The sequence below is a fragment of the Nyctibius grandis genome, chromosome 26 (assembly GCF_013368605.1).
Source record: "Nyctibius grandis isolate bNycGra1 chromosome 26, bNycGra1.pri, whole genome shotgun sequence".
NCBI lineage: Eukaryota > Metazoa > Chordata > Aves > Nyctibiiformes > Nyctibiidae > Nyctibius > Nyctibius grandis.
The window spans coordinates 6,579,456-6,599,330 of record NC_090683.1 but is presented as its reverse complement, the minus strand read 5'-3'; the positions used below and the strand labels follow the sequence as shown (position 1 = coordinate 6,599,330).

Here is a 19,875-nt window from a genome sequence, read left to right as displayed (position 1 = left end):
TTTCGGTGAAGGAATTTTTCCCAACATCCAGTCTAAACCTCCCCTGGCACAACTTGAGGCTGTTTCCTCTCATCCTATTGCTTGTTACTTGGGAGAAGAGAGCGACTCCCCCCTTGCTACACCCTCCTTTCAGGCAGTTGTAGAGAGCGAGAAGGTCTCCCCTCAGCCTCCCCTCTCCTCAGCTAAACAACCCGTATGGACTTTGGACTTTAACAATAAAATAACTGTTCTGTAGCTTTCTTTTTGTCTGCAGGCAGGCTGCAACTCTCTGACACTATTATTTCACCTATTCACAGGACCTGGAACAGTTACCTGCTGGGCAGGTTTTTCCTACCCAGGGCAGGGCTGAACAGGACACTCAGATCTACAGAAGGAATGACCAGCGTGTCTTGGGCAGACAGAAGCATCCTCTGCATCTCTTAGGAAAGGCTGTACGGTTTTACTGTGCACGTTGGAGAGTTGTGTGAACGCAACAGTCTACAGAAAGAAAAGAACTCAGCTGTGATGCCCCTGGGCTACAGCATCGCAGCCAGGTAATGTGTGGTGCATATATTGTACCTATCAAGTGATGAATTCCGTACCTGAGTCACTGCAGAATTCCTCTCTCTGATAGAGCCTCACATTAGACACAGACCAATGGGGCTGTTGATACAGGTGCCTTGGCCAGCTTCCAGCCTGTATATTTGTTCTTTTACCCTACCTATATTTGCCCTGCCATTTGCCATCCCTCTCTGTACACAGCGAGTACAGCACTAATGTGTGGTGTAAAATACCGGATACATTGAAAGAAAGAGAATAGAAGAAAAGATGTGAGCATCCACTCGTATGTTAGGGATGCTCATGGAGGAGCTTGCAGTAAAAAAGGCAACATTGCCTTTGAAAATGCATCTTGGATAGGAGAGGACTTAAACATTTTAGAAATAACATTTTCATGAATCTCAAAGACCAGAAGAGTGAGTGATTATGGTCCTTACATTTACTTCCCTCTTTCAGTAGCGATGAAAGGACTGGATGTACAATCAGGCACTTGTTTCTGTTGTTGCTCACTCCCCAGGTACTCAGAGAAGTTTAAGGCTTTTCTCTGCTACAAATACAGCCACAGCTCCTTGAAAAGGATTGTTTCTGTAGAAAGCCAGACTCTTTCAGAGAAGGTATGTTCTCTGTCAGACCCTCTCTGCTGCTGTCAGCCCGAAAGGAAGTGAGGGCAAGGAAAGAAACAGTGAAAATGATACTTCTGAAAGAAGAATTTTCTCAAGGGAAATAAGGAAAAAGGAGGGGTGGGGACTTGTTTTGTCAAGATCCACACATATTGTTCACCATTTGGGCTCCTTTCAAGCTCTGTTATCAGTCTACCAATTACTAACTTAATCACTCTGTATGAAAACTCTTTCCTGAGATTACATGGAGAAAGTTGTCGTGTGACTTCGCTGCGGACGCAGCATTGGCTGCAGCAGGGCTGTGCGCTCCCAGCCCTTTTGTCTCCATGTAGGTAATCTGTAACTAGATTTATGAATGCTCCCCTCAGCAGGGTGACGCCGCCTCTGAATCCCACCTTTGCTTCAAGAGGCAGCGGTCAGGGGGAGGGAATCAGCTCCTGTGCGTGAAGGTATTTGGGAAAGAAACACAGCCCACTTCAAGGCAACTGACCAATAAGAGCAATCACCGTGTTGGCAGAAGGCTAAGGCTGATAAATTCCACGGGTCTCAGATAACAGGCTCTGCAGACAACTCCCATTGTCACAGGCATAAAAGAGGTGGGGTGGGGGAACAAAGCACACACTCCTGCCTCAGGATCGCAAACGGTGTGAGCTGCAGCTTGGGTTAGGTCCTTCCTATTTCTTACCATGGCCAGCTACAGCTTCAGGCAAACTACCTCTTCTGTGGCAGGGGGACCTGGTGGCTCCTCAGTCCGTTTCGGTGGAGGTAGCTTTAGGGCTCCAAGCATCCATGGGGGATCTGGAGGCAGGGGTGTGTCAGTCTCTTCCGCTAGATTTGTCTCTTCTGGCCTAGGAAGCAGCCTGGGTGGCGGGTATGGCAGCAGTTTTAGCAGCAGCTTTAGTGGCGGTTATGGGGGTGGTTTGGGGAGCGGTGATGGCCTCCTCTCAGGAAATGAAAAGGCCACTATGCAAAGCCTGAACGAACGCCTCGCGTCTTACCTGGACAAAGTGCGAGCACTGGAAGAGGCAAACTCTGATCTTGAAACTAAAATCCGAGACTGGTACCAAAAACAAGGACCAGGCCCAGCTCGGGACTACAGTCCTTATTACAAGACTATCGAAGACCTTCGAGACAAGGTAGGTGTTAATATTTATTAAAAATCATCTTAGATTTGCACTTAAGAAGGCAGGATAAAAACCCAATGAGAAAAACTTCACCAGGAAAACACCCAGAAGGCATTGCAGTTTATGAAAAGGAGAGGAAGATGAAATGAGTATGTAATGATGGGGCGGGGTGGACAAAGAAAATTATCAGTATGGAATTATCTACAGTCAGTCTGAGGTGCCTTAGTACTTAATTGTCTGATAACGCTTTTAACAAAGCAGATCTAGACACACACACACATGTACACACACACACATGCTGGTCATATACACATACATGACCAGTTAATAAATATATGACCATATATATACTGATAAATATAAGGAGAGCCAAACAGTGACAGCAACCTGCCTATCTCTGTAGTCTGTTACCTGCCACATAGCTTGAAAAACTTCAGAGGCACATACACACTGCTTTAACAGTAGAAATAAAAATTGGCTAAGTATAGTTTTGTAAATGTGAAGACAGCAGCTCAAGATTTCATCCCCAGACATTTATTTTTCTTCCACATTTCACTTCCTTAAGCTTGGAATTGAAATAAGAGTGCTGAACCATTGGGCTTATGGAAGAAGGAAGCAGCAGCCATGAAGTGATCAATCCCACATATAACTGCAGGATATGCCCCAATAGCCCCTGGGTACCTGACAACAGATCACTTTGGGATGATACACACCCCGGAAGACCCAGGCAGGAGCTGATTAAACTATGTAAATAAGTGAAAGAAAACTTGAGGTTTAGCTTTCACAGTTCAGCTTGGAGTTCATGACCGCTCCCACGCAGTTTACTTTTTCCTTGCTTCAACCCATTCACATTCTCTACTGATTTCAAGAACGGAGCTCCAGCAAAGGCAGAACTCCAATTAGATCTTCTCCTTTTAGCATTCTTTTCCCTCCTGTCTTTTACTCCCCTAGTTAGGGGAGAGCAAATGTTGTTCCAGCTGGTTTTGTGGTTTTGAGTTTTAGAAGTGGCAGGCAAAAAAACCACATGCTTTCTAGGTAAAAATTAACAGTGATTACTTCTAAATAAACAGTTTCCTTTCGAGGCTTTCATGATGCATTAGAAGAATCAATAAACACTATCCTGGATATTCCAGGGAATAAAAATGTGTTCAAAGACTATACAAATGGAATATGAGCCCATATTGTTCACGAAACACAAACATGCCATTTATTTTAAACTCATACAGCCCTTGTAATCACTTCCCACTGTTAAGAAAATGCGTAATGAGAACAAGTCCTGCCAAGAGGAGGCTGCAGGCTTTGCTTCCTCTGCATCTCCCCAGGAAATAGGTTTCTTGCCTCAGCCCTAGAAACATCATCTACCCCCTGGCTCAACAGAGTCTTCTCCATCTAAGGCAGCAGGTAGTTTGGTCTTGCTGTGGGACTTCTAGCTAAAAGCCACTTCATATGCCAGATGAGTAAGAAGACCTGTCCCTAACTGACAATCACTGCAAAAGTACTGTGATAAATCTGCGCCACGTATTTGCTATAGGTCATTGATACTTTCCTGCTGAGTCCAAATGAAATGCACTTTTATTTGGTGTAGCTACAGATGCAATAGAACCTTAACTCCTTTACCTTCGGATCAGGAAAGAAGGTAACAGAGTTGTTTCAGCCTCAGCAATGAACTCTCATTTTTATAGATCCTTGATGCCACTATCGACAACTCGAAGATTGTCTTGCAGATTGACAATGCCAGGCTGGCTGCTGACGACTTCAAATCCAAGTGAGTAATTTCTGAAAGGAAAAAGTCTCTTGAGCAGGCAAAAGCCCTTGTTGAGCCAAAGGGCAGTGGCTGCGCAGAAAGAAGGGCATGCCTATAAAATCTCCGTACGGACACTAGTTAGATCCTGTTGTTGCAGGTCAGCCCTTTATGTATTTGCTGAAAGCATCATGGAAAATTTTATATCATGTAAAATATGTGGAAGGAAGTTCAACGCTGGATAACATTTGCTACGTCATAAATCCTACAAAACCAGATACATTTACAGCAAATAAGATGTTTCCTGGTGGGGTGGCTTAATCAGCTAACCTGTTTTGCTTTTTTAAGGTTTGAAACAGAGCAAGCTCTTCGCATGAGCGTGGAGGCCGACATCAATGGCCTGCGCAGAGTCCTGGATGAGCTGACCCTGGCTAGAACGGACCTGGAGCTGCAGATTGAAAACTTAAAGGAGGAGCTGGCCTACCTAAAGAAAAACCACGAGGAGGTAAAAAACCCCCAAGAAACACGTTTGAAAGTGACGTTAGGAAACCAGTGTGTGGAAATGATGAGTCCCTCAGGATTGCCCTGTCCCCTCCAACAGTGAAGAAAAGATTTCTGTGTAGACTGGTAAACTAAGATCCCCCCTGCAAGCATTTAAAGGGAGTAGGAAAGACATTAGCCCTTGAAGAAAAACAGAATGTTCATAATGTTTTCAGTTCACGATTGTACCCTCTTTTGTCTTCCTCTGCCGTGTCCACATAGGAAATGAGTGCCCTGGGAGGGCAAGTAGCTGGCCAAGTCAGTGTTGAACTGGACTCTGCTCCAGGCATTGACCTGTCCAAGATCCTGGCTGATATGAGAGACCAGTATGAACACATGGCTGAGAAGAACAGGAAGGATGCTGAGACCTGGTTCCACAACAAGGTAGAAAAAACTCCATACTATACAAATACTAACCCAAAACATCCATGAAAGAAACAATTATTAAAACACACACAAAACTGCTGTAAAAGCCTTATGACCTCTACTTAGAGGCCCCATATTTCTCCTGTAACGTTTTCCCTGTTTCAGACTGAAGAGCTGAACCGTGAAGTAGCTGTCAATACCGAGCAACTGCAGAGCAGCAAGTCCGAAGCCACTGACCTGAGACGCACCCTCCAAGGGCTGGAAATAGAACTTCAGTCCCAGCTCAGCATGGTACGTTAAAACTTGCACTGCATGAACCCCCCCGCCACTGAAATGGCTACATATTCCCCTCCCTACAAGGAGCCTTGCATCTGGCAGCAACCTTTTTTTTGGTGGTTCCCCTCCAACCTCTCTGCTCTCAGAAAGCCGCGCTGGAAAGCACCCTGGCAGACACGGAAGGGCGTTACGGTGCCCAGCTGGCACAGATCCAGGCCCTCATTGGCAGCATGGAGGCGCAGCTGGCTGAGCTCCGGGCTGATCTGGAGCGCCAGAACAGCGAATACAAGATCCTCATGGATATCAAGACTCGACTGGAGCAAGAGATCGCTACTTACCGACAGCTCCTGGAAGGCCAGGAGTCCCAGTAAGTAACTCTGCTCACTGCAGAAAACCTTTGTGCTCAGCCTCATGAAGTTTGACCATGCCATGGTGCTCACTGGCCACAGCACCACAGTAAACACAACCTAAAATACTCCTGGGGTGCTAAAATTGTCAACAAATTAATTTTTCTGGGCCATGGTAGAGCTAGAAATGTTACAATTCCCATTTACATTGAGTGAGTACCTTAAAGAGTTTCTAAACAAATAGGCAAACTGACAAGCAGTACAAGCAATTAGATGCAACTAATGGCTGTTAAAGTGATAACTACTCATTAGCTGCTGCCATTCCGGAAACATAGTGCAGTTAGTAATGTTTTACAGGATATCAGGATCAACACCAAATTCCCACAAACTTCCTGTTACCAGTTACATAGCTCATGCCTCATAGGATTCAGTGTACAAGAAAATACTCTGAAGAGAAGTGAAGGCAGACAAGCTAGCTATTTTGACAGCCATTAAGTGGCCCTCCCACATGTGAGCACAGCTACCTGTCATTTCACATATAGCCTCAAGGAGGAAAATATCTCATAGCCTGGAACAAAAAAATGAGGTAGGAGTTGAAAGATTTTGATTTCCTTTATTCCTTCTTTTCCATAATTGTCTTTTCCCACGGCAGTAGTTTAATAATATATTTCCTACACAATTCTCTCTCCTGAGCTGAGAGGGAAAGCAAGGAGACGACCATCTCTTCTCTGACTCTATACAAAATGTACCTGACAGAGAATTTGCTTTCATACACCCTCATCTCATGCAGCATTTGATGTATTACCTCTCCTTTCAACTGTTCTCTCTTTGTTCTACAGGATGTTTGGCTCCCTTTCTGGAACTGTCGGTAAGAATTCTTTCTCTTTCAGGAAACCTTTAGGAGTCAAAGGAGTTTTATTTTCTAAAAGGAAATAACACAGCCATTATGGTAGTTGTGTCCACTCTAGAGGCTGGGCTGCTGCACTGATCTGTGTCACAGAAAAAAAATCTAATAAGTAACGAATGATGACTCTGGCTAGAATTTAACAAATTTCAGTCATTAAATGTTAGACATCAGGAAAAAATCTCAGACTATGCTACAGTAAAGGCTGAGTAAAGCACAAAACGCTTAATCATTCCCCCAGATGAAAGGATACAAGAGATTTAAGCTTGAACAGCTCAGGGGAATTGTATGAACATGCAAGGAAAACTTTCCTTGAGCTTTTAAAGGTCAGCTGTATTGTAAAAGTGATACATGATTCAAATCAATGCTACGAAGAAGAAAACTTCTGAGAGAAGGGAATGAGAGACAAGACACAAACTAAGCCCAGCGCCCAGTGCAGGGGGGTCTCGTGTTATGCTCAAGTAATTGCTGTTCTTTCTCTCCATGTTACTGTAGACAAAAGAGACAAGCTGGCAGATGGAAAACAGCACTGAAAGTCCTCCAAATGTCATCTTCAAAATGAGAAAAAGCAGACAACACACAGGAATTGAAACGTTGAGGAATCACTCCAAACTGCTGGAAATTACTCTCTTCAAGCACAGAAATTCTTGGCCTCACAAAGTTTTGGTAGATTCACCCATTTAGTGGTGACTAGTTTGTGAATTGGGTTAGCTTTTCAATTATTTCTAGTTCTTTCATGTACTGAATTGCTGTATCTCCTCTAATAAAGATGATCTTCTTGCAATCTCAGCTTCTTTTGGGTTATTGTGATATTGTTACTGAAGTTTGGCTTTAATCAGGCAGGAAACAGGTAGCCAGCCTCCCCGGCAGGTTAATGCTCGCAGTGGCTGTGGGTGGGTGGCCTGAGCTCCGTCTCTGATTTCTGCTAGCTCCTCTTGCTGCCAGGAGCTCTGAATATGGAGGCAACAGCATCCTCAGCCCCTCAGAGCAGGAATACAAGTGACTGGTGTTTCTAGCTACAACGGCTGCACACTCCAAAGAGCAGCAGCAGTGAGATGTTAAGTGATTCTGGTAAGAAGCAAGAGCTGGGAGATGCTTTGTTAGGGTAAAATATAAAGCTGTTAAAATGGCTTGAAGGTAACGCCTACAGAAACAAACAGGAGTGAGAAACAGTCGTGAGATTTCTTCACTCACTTTCCCAGTTCATACAGAGGTAACAAACCTTTAGCAGGGATTTTAGTCACCTTCATTCTCATGCCATTGCAAGGACATTATCCCAGCTGAAATTCTAACTGTAATCACTTTTAGTTCAGGTCCCCAGAAATCAGTAGTTTCATTTCCAACCATCCCTCTGCAGGCTTACAGTCAAGGAAACTTTTCAGGGTTTGTGCTAAAAGAAATTCACGGCTGCAGCCTGTCGCATTCCTACTCCCCCCTGTTACACAAGGCACACAGTCAGCTTGTCAGCAGAGGGTGACACCGAAACGACAGTGTGCCCAGACCGCAAGTACCCCAATGCTGCACTCCCCAGAGCGGATCATCCTGCAGCCTGTGTTTCAGGAAGACATCATCAAATCCTTCAGCACTTCTCTCCTTGGACTTGTGAGGGAATAATTATTTCACCCTTGTTCATAACTAGATGTTCATAACGGATTAATGGAGCGTTCGCACAACAAGGAGCGTCCCAAAGCTACGACCTCCTACCAAGGCCGGGCAGCCCTCTCCATGCAGGAGGCGTGGGCGCCTGGTTGTGGTTCAGTGCCTCGGGTGAGCTGTCAACATCAGTTCTCAGGTACTGACACAGACAATCCCAGCTTAGCCTCTGGAAATCCAGCATGTAGCATTAGGCAGTGGCTTCACTATGACAGGGTTAAAACTGTGACAGGAAAGAAAAACAGTCACGAAAAGTAAGAATCAGCAGAGATATAGAGAGGACTAAGAACAGGGGGACTAAGGTGCTCTGGTGGAAACAAGTGCAGAATCGAAAGGGAACCACTGGCACACACGGGATGCAGGGGGTTCTTCAGAAACTCACCCGTTCATACGGTGTCTGCTTTTGGAAGAGCAAGGAGAAGTCTTGTGCACTAAATGCTTCAGTATGGGCTGTTCCCAAGGGCTGACACACGTTCTAACAAATGCTTTTTTGCACCAAATTTATTCCCTACAACAGTTAGACCTGGAATCCCTCCCAGATGAAAGAACAAACAACTCCAGGTCTGTTTCTTAATCTTAACAAATCCCATTCCCTGAGAGCAAGTTCTTGTGACAAAACCAGTCAGAGTATGAGGTTACTGGTGCAGATTTCTTGTGTTGTGTAGCTGCAAATGTGAAAATCTGACAAGAAATTCTCGTGCTCCAAGAATGCAAACTATAAGTTACTTGGACACTTTGCAAATATATATTTTGACCAAAAAGTTTTTTTTTCAAAGACTGAATTAAATGCATGTTTAGGAAAAAAAAAGATGTTTAAAAGGTTAACAGTTTAAAAGCGTTTAAGAGGTTAAAAGTGCCAAGAATTGAATGAATTCACAAACCCTGCTAAAGAGATTGGGGACTTCAGAGACTTGAGAGGATCTTGAAAAGGCCAGAATTCTCGTTTTTATAGCCTAACTTGAAATTTAGTTCATAATTTTATTGATTTTTATCCCATATTTGTAGGGTAATGAAGGATTTCTGGCAAAATGTTTAATATAAAATCACTCAGAGACTATAATTTTAGAGTTTGGTTCAGGAAAAAAGTGTTTTCTAAAAGCATGTAATGTCTGAGTGATGTTTTTATCAGCAAAAACTGAGGTGATAAACAAGCTGCTTCTTGAATGGCACTCTGTCCTCCTGCAAGGAGGGGCTGACGTGTGTCAGCTCCCTTAATCCCGTAACAGAAGCAATAAAAGAGTTTGCACAGCACAGACATGTCAGGGAATGTTCTCCAGGAACGCTCTGTGGAGCGTGACAAACCACGGCGATTACGCACCACACGAACCATGCTGAGTGCTGTGCAAGGGTGCAACTGTGTGTCAAGGCATTAGAGAAGAATCTTAGAGTGAAGATAGTGAGAGCAGAATAAAAGCATAAGCTTGAAATAGCATTTTTGTTTACTTCAGCAGGTGATTGGCTTCAATTTCCTTGTATAGACCATAAGGAGAAAATTCTGGAGATTGAAGTTCACGTTCCAGTTGCAGAGAAGAGCTAAAGGAAGAATGCACAAAGCAACACAGATCTCTACCAGCACAGAGACAGCACCGATCCGAGGTGTTCCTTTAAAGTCCTCAGAGGTTACGAATCTGGAAGCATTCCAAACCTCATGAATTTAGAGAAATGTAACTGATTTTTTGTTAATGATAGATAGAACACAGCTAAAATGCAGAAGTAATAATTGAAAAGAAGAATATGACCATATGTAGAACTATACCTAGTTCTAGAACTGAGCTAAAGACAGATGATTCTCACATACTTGTTCAAACCCAGATATGAAATTAGATTCATCAAAACACTTTTTATTTCTAAACTTTCACTAATGCAAATACCAAATTGTATCTAATTTTTCACCAAAGCAAGCTTTGCCTTACACAGTCTGTTATAAAATGGTATAATGCCTGTAGGTTTTGATACAGAAGTCTTCAACCTGGAGACAGTAATAAAACAACAAACTCTATACAAATAAATACCGTGAGTGAATTCTGAATACACACAAGCACGTGCCAGCAGCCTGCTCTCAGTGCAGAGGTACAGACACATTTACCATTTCTCTCTCCCCAGGAGAGCCAGTGTTCGTGAGTGAGCTCTCAAAAGGGAAGTTTTTTCCTCTTTAGGAAAATCCCGGTGAAGCACAGCAACCGAAGCACGCTGCATTAAACGATCCCTACCTGACCACCTCCAAACTTCACAGCGCTTCGCTGGGGCACCTGTCCTTCGATCCTCCTTTGGTTTGAAAACACTGCTGACAATTTCTACTAAAATATTAGGAACTCTTTAGAAGTAGTTGTTTCATACGAAAGAACAAATAGCGCAGATGATGAACGCAGGGATAAGCCCCAGGTCTGCAAGTGCTGCACTCTGCAGTCACAAGCTTTTGATCACGGGGGACACACTCGAAGGATCGGAGTCTGATGGTTTACAGCAAATTGAAAAAGCCACAGAATCCCTCCCGCTATGGCTTCTGAATTACCTTATCAGGACACAATCTGTACTGGCTGCTTGATTTATTTTTATTCTTCCCAATGGTAAATATTCTACAGGAAAGAAACAGCTTTATATCTGCACCTGTTTTATAAGTGTTCATCTGATAATAATCTAGATAACGCACAAGGCACTTTAAAAAGCCGTTAAGTGTATTTCACCAGCAAGCTTCCAAAGAAGTCATGAAGACTGAGTGAAAGAAGACTGAATGAGAAATCCCCAAAGTTTCCTGTTAAAGTTTATGGTGTTTTCTAGAAGAGATTTTGCTGGATTTTTTTAAAATGGAATTTGATCTTGCTTATCATGGGATCACTCAGAGTTAAACAGATCCCAGCAGCATGCACACCTCAGCGTATTTACATTACAGGGGTCTTAAAGAAACTTTTTTATCTTTAGGGGAGTTTGTCTAAACTTGTTGCCTGAGATACTAACTCTTGGAGATACCCAGATCTGGCAAGCTACGCAGAACCATTAATCTGCCCAACGGCAAAACTGAACTGCTGTGGCAAAGGTCCAGGTTCAGTTTGAAACATGTTTCCATAACTATGAAACGCCCTGTTTTTTCTAATCAGCTGAAGAATGAGTGGACTTTCTCAGAACCAGGCTGTTAAGCTTCGTATGACAGCTACATCTTAGATGTTTCTTTCCTCCCAAGCACTCGTCTTTCCTAGTAAAAAGGCTGCACGTTTCCTTGAGGCTGCGTTAGTCTCAACTGTAAATGCCAGAAAACCCCTCAGTTTATTCCAACAACTCGTATGAGCCTCAGTTTATCTGCAATCACCCATCCCGAATTCTAAGCTCATTTTCTGTTGATAGGTGCTGTCAAAAACTGTGCTAAAAACAACACTCTCCTTATTATGTTGTAGCAAACATATAATTTTTCTTCTTTATTCCAAAGTTTTATTTTAAAATAATTGTGGTGGTTCCAAACTAGAGACCAGAGAAAGTTCCTCCCATCTTCACTTCGTCCCTGCTTTTGTCCCTCCTCTCAGCCCTCAGTTTCCTTAAACCATCATGTGCCTCGGTACCAATTCATTGTCACACCATACCCTGACCTCTTCAACCGCAGCCTGGGGCTTTCACTGCAGAATGTCACCTTGATGTGCAGAGAGAACGGGGCTCTTTCTTCAAGCTCCACACTATTGCCACACTCGCCACCACACTTTATCCCCAGTGACACACCCCAGCAGGGTGAAAAAGCAGCTCACACGTCCTCAAAAATCTCCCAAAGCTGGTTTCCCATAATTATGCAGTATCGAACAGAGCTGTAGTACTGAATTACTGCCTTCTGAACTCCACCAGCAAATGACAACTTTTGAAAAAATACTGGTATTTCAGACTCCCACTTTAAATGAAGGATTAAGATGACTCTTCTGAGTGCTTCTCAAATCTTATTTTCAAGAATTACTTCATTTCATAGTGCATATTGGCATTAAAACATTAATTGGTATCCGAACAGTTTCATCTTAAACCCAATATGTTTACATTTTCCAAAAGTAACAGGAACTTAGTCCTCCCACATTTCTTCTTTTAATCGAATTATTTCAATCTTATCTTACTCTTCTTGACTATTTCACAACCATGAGTATATTAACTACACCCACTCTTCCTTGTACATCGATGGATGCTAAGTGCTCCTCATGCAATGCTCTGACAATACACTTTTTGTACTAAAAATTCAGACTCCAAAATCTAAATATTAGGTCTCAGCAAAGAACAGGAATAAGAACATATCAAATTCCGTTCCAAATTTTTAATGGGAAAAATATGGATAGAAAAGAAGAAATAATGGTGAGATGAATGGATGATTGCACATTTTTCAATGAAAGGAGAATTTTGCCTAAACTTAATTTTTAGAAAAAGTTAATGTTCTTAAAATAACCATGGTGATTGCTGCAAATGGGTACGTGGGTGTGGCTGAACTCACTTTGTTTTTCCATTCTTAAATGTCAGAGAAGTAAACTCCAAGTTTCAGAACTATAGCCTGAAGAAAAAACACTCATCTGAATCATCCCCTTTGTTTAATTAAAAAAGAGAACCCAAGCCCTAGCCCCTGAGATGCACAGCCAGCTCTCTTTGTGAGGAATGTCATCATAATTGGCCTCACCTCTAGGGAGGAGAATTTTTGGAGGGAGGGCTGCAGGTTGGGTTTGTCTCCTAACACCCTATCTTGAGGATATAAAAGAAGCACGAGAGCAGTGAAGGCACAGGCTTTCTTCTTCTACACCAAGCTGAATAACTGACCTTAGCGCCTTCTTGTGCTGCAGCTATGGCTACTTCCTTCGTGCACAGCTCTTCTTCTACCTATGGTGGTGGCTTTGGGGGTGGTGGAAGCAGCAGCTCTCGCCTCTCCTCAGTCCGAGCAGGAGGAGCTGGCCGAGCTTCAAGCATACATGGAGGATCTGGTGGCAGGGGTGTCTCCATCTCTTCAGCTAGGTATGTCTCCTCTGTAGGAGGCGGATATGGTGGTGGCTTGTGTTCTGGATTCGGTGGTGGTTATGGAGGAGGCTACAGTGGCTTTGGTGGAGGAGCTGGCTTTGGTGGAGGAGCTGGCTTTGGTGGAGGAGCTGGCTTTGGTGGAGTGTCTGGCTTTGGTGGAGGTTTTGACATTGCTGCTGGCTTTGGTGGTGGTGATGGCCTTCTCTCTGGGAATGAAAAGATAACTATGCAGAATCTGAATGACCGTCTGGCTTCGTACCTGGACAAGGTACGAGCACTGGAAGAGGCAAATTCGGATTTAGAAGTTAAAATCCGAGACTGGTATCAGAAGCAAGCTCCCACCAGCCCAGCCCGGGACTACAGTAATTATTACAAGATAATTGAAGATCTCCGAGACAAGGTATGACATTCATATGTAAAGGAGTCATAAGAATGCATTAGAACTGTGGAACTGCATAGTCCATTTCTTTAAAATAAAAATATTTACAAAATAAATATTGAAATCCCCAACCCCAAATATACTGTGGTTATGAGCGTTCTAGCAGAAGAGAGTAGCTTTTTCTTAATTTAAAAAGCAAATACGTTATCCTGAAAATGTGATGTTTGTTGAAATTAAAATGATTGCAGTACAAGTTAGCAAAACATGGCGAAATGTGTTCAGAATTATCAATATATTTATTCAGTAATCAAATAGTAAAGAAAGTGATAGGTAGGCCTCAAAGGCTGAAAAAGTAATTCTCCTAGCTACAGATAAGATCAGGGGTTGCACAAATGTATTTTCTAATTAAGTTTCTAATTTGTTTTACACAAAGTTATCTCAGCTCTCTGTTTTTTTTCTATCTTTGATGGTTTACAGCCTCAATAACCACCTACTATGTACGCAGGACCGTGATATTTCACCATTATTCACAGGAACCTTTTTCTGTGTTCATTTGCCAGATCCTTGCAGCTACTATTGACAATTCCAGAGTCATCCTGGAGATTGACAATGCCAGGCTGGCCGCAGATGACTTCAGACTGAAGTAAGTTTACCTGGAGCACATTTGTCTTCTCCCTCCTTGTCTCTCTCTCTCAAAACAGTTTTCTGAAGTTTAGTATTACTTTTTATCTAGAAAATAAAGTTCTTCAGTCACTGGAGGACACATTTAGAAATTATGGATAGGTTTTTTCCTTGATAACTTCTGAACAAAAAACCCTGGCAAACCAAATCAATGTGATGAAGGATCAGTTTGGAATATAAACACAGTATCCAGATCTCTGAGCTGTTTACATAATAAATTATAGTTCATGTCTTAGTTTTTAAGTGATGCTCTTAACTAGTTTTACTAGCCTAAATCACAGGGGAAGAGAAGACAGGAATAGGTTGGGATTCTCCCTTAAAAGGAACAGAGTGGCAGGACGAGATGGCTGTTCGGTTGCAGTAGTTCTCTCACAAGTCTGAAATTTAGAAAAGAAAGACAAAGAGTAATTTGGGGCTTATGCAGCTCGTGGACTCAGCAGCACCTCAGACACTGCTGAAAAGATGATAAAGATACTTGTGCAACTGATTTATCTGGCAGTGACGTACCTGCAGGTTTGCATTTTCTCCTCTAGTGTCCTAAGCAGAACTGGGCAATCACACCAAATCTGAGAGGCCACTGCAAACGGACTGTCCTGTGTGACCACTTTCCTATTGATGCTGATAATCATTATCAGGTCCTGCAAAGTGAAATGTCATGTACTCCTCAAGGATAAAACCAGCTGGCAATGCGTGTACTTTCATAAGTCATAGTAGGACGTTGGGGAAAAAAATCTTTACTCCCTTTACACTTCTTTTCAATATGTATGTTTTCATTTATAGCCCACTGTTCCTCCTCCATTCAATACAAAATTTCATAGTTCTGTAGCTCTACGGAATACAAACTTGTACACGTTCCAGTGCTTGTTTCTTTTTTAAACTGCAGATATGAGAATGAGCTGTTCCTGCGCCAGAGCGTAGAGTCCGACATCAACGGCCTGCGCAGAGTCCTGGATGAGCTGACCCTGTCCAGAGCTGACCTGGAGCTGCAGATTGAAACACTGAAGGAGGAGCTGGCTTATCTAAAGAAGAACCATGAGGAGGTGAGAGTCCGTAACAGTACAGAGAGGAAATTACATCCCTTTGGAATTTATGCCTCTTGGGTGGGGAGGGGGAAATGCAAACAAAAAAACCCGGAATAACAACATTACAGCTTAATGAGAAGAAAACTGGAATATTAAAAGAATCCAAAGTGTGTCCTGAGAAGCATTTCTCTGATTCCAAACTGTTCAGACCTACCAGTTTCAGTTTGACATCCATAAGCACATGACAGGTCATTGAGATAGTTAAGCTGAGTAAAAGAAACAGACATGTAAGTTACATGTAAATATGTGTGTGTTTTGTGTGAGCATAAAGAGAGTAGAAAGGCATGTGCGATGAGAGATAAAATGTGCTAGATGTTTTTATGAGTGTTCCACCTACGATACTTCATAATAAAAGCACTGGCTACCACTGCATGGATTGCTGATGGCAGAAAGTCTATGAGAAGAGAGAGCCTAATCTTTTTTGCCTCCTCTGCCCATGCAGGAAATGAAAGAGTATTCAAATCAGCTCAGTGGAACGGTCAACGTGGAGGTCGATGCGGCTCCTGGCGTTGACCTGACCAGAATTCTCAATGAGATGAGGGAACAGTATGAAGCTCTGGCTGAGAAGAACCGTAAAGATGTCGAGGCCTGGTTCTTCACTCAGGTATGGTTACGCCAATAAGCAGCAAACTGATGCATTGCCTCATTATTACTGCCCCAGCAGATGAAAGGGGCTCTCCCTTTCTCAAAGTAATTGAAAATCTTTTTATACAGTATGTATGTGATTTTACAATAGTTTTTTCTTTCAGACCGATGAGCTGAACCGTGAAGTAGCCACCCACACACAACAGATACAGACCAGCAAATCAGAGATAACAGAACTGAGGCGCACTCTCCAAGGCCTGGAGATTGAGCTCCAGTCACAGCTCAGCATGGTATGGAGCTGTCCCAAGCACGTCACAAGTTGCAACTAGTACACTCTCCCTTTCCTCCCTCTCCGTCTTGCCTCTCCTTAGACTCCCCCTCTGTGGGACAAACCTGCACGCTAACCTGTTCTGATGCTATTCTGGTTTAGAAAGCTGGACTGGAAGCCAACTTGCGAGATACAGAGGCACGGTACAGCGCCCAGCTGGCACAGATTCAGGCCCTCATCAACGGCCTTGAGGAGCAGTTGGGTGAACTTCGATGCGACATGGAGCGTCAGAACCAGGAGTACAGAATGCTCATGGACATCAAAAGCCGCCTGGAGCAGGAGATCGCCACGTACCGCCACTTGCTGGAGGGCCAGGACTTGCAGTACGTTACTATATACAAATCTCATGATGATTAGATAAGGTTAATGACATGACACATTGTAAAGCAGTAATTTGTGGCTGCTAAACTGACTCCAGATTACTAAATTACATCCACTGCATACGCAGCCTTTGAGCACTGGCAAAACAGATGCCCAGTGAAGTCCCAGGCATTGCTATAACTCAAGCTAAATCTCTAGATCAATTGTGCTGATGATCTGAAAACACAAATGCAACCATTTTGACTATGATGAATTATAGAAGGCACCAGGCACCATACATATGTCTTACATCATCCTCTTGTTGCACTGGAGTAATAGTCTTCAAACTATAATAACCTATAAAAACCTGTTCTCAGTATTTCTTTAGCCCTTGCTTTTCTATGCTTGAGCACAGAGGTGAAAATATTCATTATCATACACCAGTACTCCCAACTCGAAAAGAACTTGGTACAGACCACAGCCTACTTTAGTGAAATCTACCTTTTAGTGCCCATTTCTCATATCTGATCTACACATAGAATTACTTTTGATTTCTGAGGAGGAATCAGCTCCTTATATTGTTTCTAGATTGTGACATTTGGAGAAGAGAAGAAGTATACAGAGACAGAACAGGACAAGAACTGGTCTGTCTGCTGTTCATACTTCCTATCGGGTGTGTAGGAGTGGCCTTCAAAGCAGAAAGCACCTTACGACTAGCACTAGTAACAACACACCTGAGAAACAACTCATGCAAAGCAGCAGTGTGAAATCATGGCTATTCACACACGGTGCTTCCTAAATGGATCAATGGTTTCAGCAGACAGGGTCAGTGACGGTCATTAATCAAACATTTCTTCTTTTCTACAGGGTGACAGGAGTCATCCCTAAGGATGGTAAGAAAAATTTTTATTTAAAGAGGGGCTGAAATTAACTGACAAAATAGGATTAAATAAACCTATCTTTTTTGCTTAGGATTTCTCCTTACTAACACAGATTACATTCTCTCTGCAATGACCACATTCTTTCTTATTTAGAGACAAAAATATAATACATCTTATTTTATGTGCACATTTGAAACCCGTAGCTTGCCAAAATGATTGCATGAACTCCTCATGGGATTCTAAAATACAGAAATCTCCCAAAGATTCCTAAGTTCCTCTGCTGATTCACACGACATACGAGATACATCCAAATCCGACACGTGATGTGCACTCTTAAGACTTACTGGATGTGGACCAGTAGGGAGAGAAGATAAGATGTAAAGGCAGTTCCCCCTTTGATACGTGAAAAAGATCGTGTGAGGAAACAAACAGAACAGCCCCATCGCACGGCTCCTCAGGGTGTTTGCAGTGCATTTGGTTTTTCCCTAGTTGAATTTTTTTTTCTCCTATAACAGCACCTGTGATCTTTGGAAGAGCTCGCACGGGCATGGAAGATGATGGAAAACCTGCTTCTACTCGTGAAAGGAGAGTGCAATAAAGAAACACTGAATCTGCTCTTGCATACGACGCCGTACAAGAACAGCGCAGCCCACACTGGCTAACGCTAACAGAAATAGCCTTTTACTTTCGCCAAATCACAAGAATGTAACCCAAGAATCTGCAACAGCATGATGTCTTTCCTCAGATTTGCTCTCCCTTTTTAGATGATCATTTGGCTCTATGGCTCAGAGATGACAAGCTGGTTTTCTGTCACTAGCTATATAGTTTCCTTACAAAAGAACGTACATAATAAAGTTTCTTTCCTGCTTGTGCAAATACATCCAGTCTAATGCTGTTTTTTTGAAGTCAGTACAGCGTTGCCATACACAGGACCGTACACGCTCCCTCACACAGTGCTTCCTCTAACCCAAAACAAGAGATGCCCAGGGGATAACAACAACAACAATAACAATAATAACTTAAATAATAATAATAAAGATGACAATAAACGGACAGGTATAAAGTGCCATTAGATTGTCCCAGGAATTTGAAGCTAATATTGGTAAAAAACCAAGAAGATAATGCAAAAAATCCTTAAACTCTTTGTTCTGAATTTAAAGTTCACAACATGACTACGATTCATGCATGAACAAAAGGCACCTCTGAAAAAAATTAATATTTTTCCATATATATATATTTATGTTCCTGCACTTCCTTCAGCAAAAAGGCAAATTCCCTCAGCTCTTGTCCATTTGTAGTTCAGATGGAGGAGTTAAATCAACAAGTGATGGTCACAGGATATTTACCTGTAAAATGTAGGTGTCAAAATATTCTGCCTATACTTAAACTGCAGCCCATACATTCAGTTGTTTGCTTCTCATGTTCCAGTTCAGTAAAACAAGTCTGATTCCCAAATAAAGCAGCTCAGGACTATGGTTCCCCAGCTCCCGCTGGCGGGGCCTGCCGGGCAGCTCCCCAGCTCACAGAGCACGGCTGTATGAGACAGGGAGAGTCAGGCACCATCTCATGGTGCCACCTGCTGACCATGGTTTGTTTTCTTACTGGGATCGCTGCTTTCATTTGTACTCTCTGGATCCAACAGCTGACCCAAAACAAGTCCCATAGTGCCAGCCTGACAGGAAAGAGCCGTGTCTGGGTTTGAAGTAAGTTTTTTGGTCTTTTCCATGGATCCTCCACACGTGTTGATGTAAACTCTGGGGCATCTTTTCCAGTTTGAAAAGGGTGAGCTTCAGAGGAAACGCTTCCTATGTGCCAGATCACCCTTGTTTTGTGTTACTTGTCAAAAGAAATGCAACTCTGGTTTTCATGATGGCAGGACATTGTGTGAAACTATCAAGGAGTAAGACAGAGGCTATTCAGCCTCCCTGCCAGCCAAGCTGAGAATCCCACTGAGCAATTTCACATGAAACAAAGGATTCATTTTATTTCACGTAATATTATCTACATGTGTATGTATTCGTATTTCAATGTAATATTTCATAGAACATTAGATTGCTGAACTGCCAGGCTAGAAAATTCGATCTGAAATTAATCTCTGGTGAGATGAACTGAACAGCAGGACATCATTGGTTCTGTTACAATTTGGGGTTTTTTTTCAAGTTACGCCTTCATTTTTAATCTGGTGCTTCAAGCTCCTCTCACTCTCAAGCGGCAGGGCTGATACCAAACTGTAGTTATTTAATAGTAGCTGTTATCAGAATATTTTGTGATAGCAAAACCATATCTTCAATGATTAATTTCCCCAAACAATTAAACATGTTAGCCTTTCTATACAACGACGTGCATGAGGAATAAGAAGGAACATGCCCTCAACGGAAACGCAACTGGTAAAGAGAAAACCAGCCGGTGCTGAGCAGAGCCGACAGGGAGCCACGAGGAGGAGCTCAACACCTGCCCTGGTCAGAAAATGCAGCCTAGGAGGCACCCCGGGAAAGGACGAAGGGCAGCGATTCTTTATTACTGAAAAATTTCGAATGAAACAAACAGAGAAAAAAAGATTCCTTCAGGT

General features: G+C 42.8%; 2 protein-coding genes across 2 annotated transcripts; both read left to right on the top strand.

Annotated features, from left to right (window-relative positions):
* The first annotated feature begins 1,843 nt into the window (after positions 1-1,843).
* LOC137673843 (keratin, type I cytoskeletal 19) lies at positions 1,844-6,988 on the top strand. The gene is made up of 8 exons (XM_068418884.1): positions 1,844-2,293; positions 3,964-4,046; positions 4,371-4,527; positions 4,785-4,946; positions 5,094-5,219; positions 5,351-5,571; positions 6,391-6,419; positions 6,951-6,988. The coding sequence occupies exons 1-8, from the start codon at positions 1,844-1,846 to the stop codon at positions 6,986-6,988; spliced, it is 1,266 nt and encodes a 421-aa protein (XP_068274985.1).
* Positions 6,989-12,900: 5,912 nt separating this feature from the next.
* On the top strand, positions 12,901-17,904 carry LOC137673651 (keratin, type I cytoskeletal 15-like). Its single transcript, XM_068418593.1, has 8 exons — positions 12,901-13,470; positions 14,010-14,092; positions 15,014-15,170; positions 15,655-15,816; positions 15,962-16,087; positions 16,228-16,448; positions 17,293-17,318; positions 17,822-17,904. The coding sequence occupies exons 1-8, from the start codon at positions 12,901-12,903 to the stop codon at positions 17,902-17,904; spliced, it is 1,428 nt and encodes a 475-aa protein (XP_068274694.1).
* The last annotated feature ends 1,971 nt before the right edge of the window (positions 17,905-19,875 follow it).

Excerpts from the sequence above, each read along its gene's own strand:
- LOC137673843 (XM_068418884.1), top strand. The coding sequence starts at position 1,844 with ATGGCCAGCTACAGCTTCAGGCAAACTACCTCTTCTGTGGCAGGGGGA. Across the intron at positions 2,294-3,963 it reads TCGAAGACCTTCGAGACAAG|ATCCTTGATGCCACTATCGA; the intron begins GTAGGTGTTAAT and ends TCATTTTTATAG. Across the intron at positions 4,947-5,093 it reads AGACCTGGTTCCACAACAAG|ACTGAAGAGCTGAACCGTGA; the intron begins GTAGAAAAAACT and ends TCCCTGTTTCAG.
- LOC137673651 (XM_068418593.1), top strand. The coding sequence starts at position 12,901 with ATGGCTACTTCCTTCGTGCACAGCTCTTCTTCTACCTATGGTGGTGGC. Across the intron at positions 13,471-14,009 it reads TTGAAGATCTCCGAGACAAG|ATCCTTGCAGCTACTATTGA; the intron begins GTATGACATTCA and ends TTCATTTGCCAG. Across the intron at positions 14,093-15,013 it reads GCAGATGACTTCAGACTGAA|ATATGAGAATGAGCTGTTCC; the intron begins GTAAGTTTACCT and ends TTTAAACTGCAG.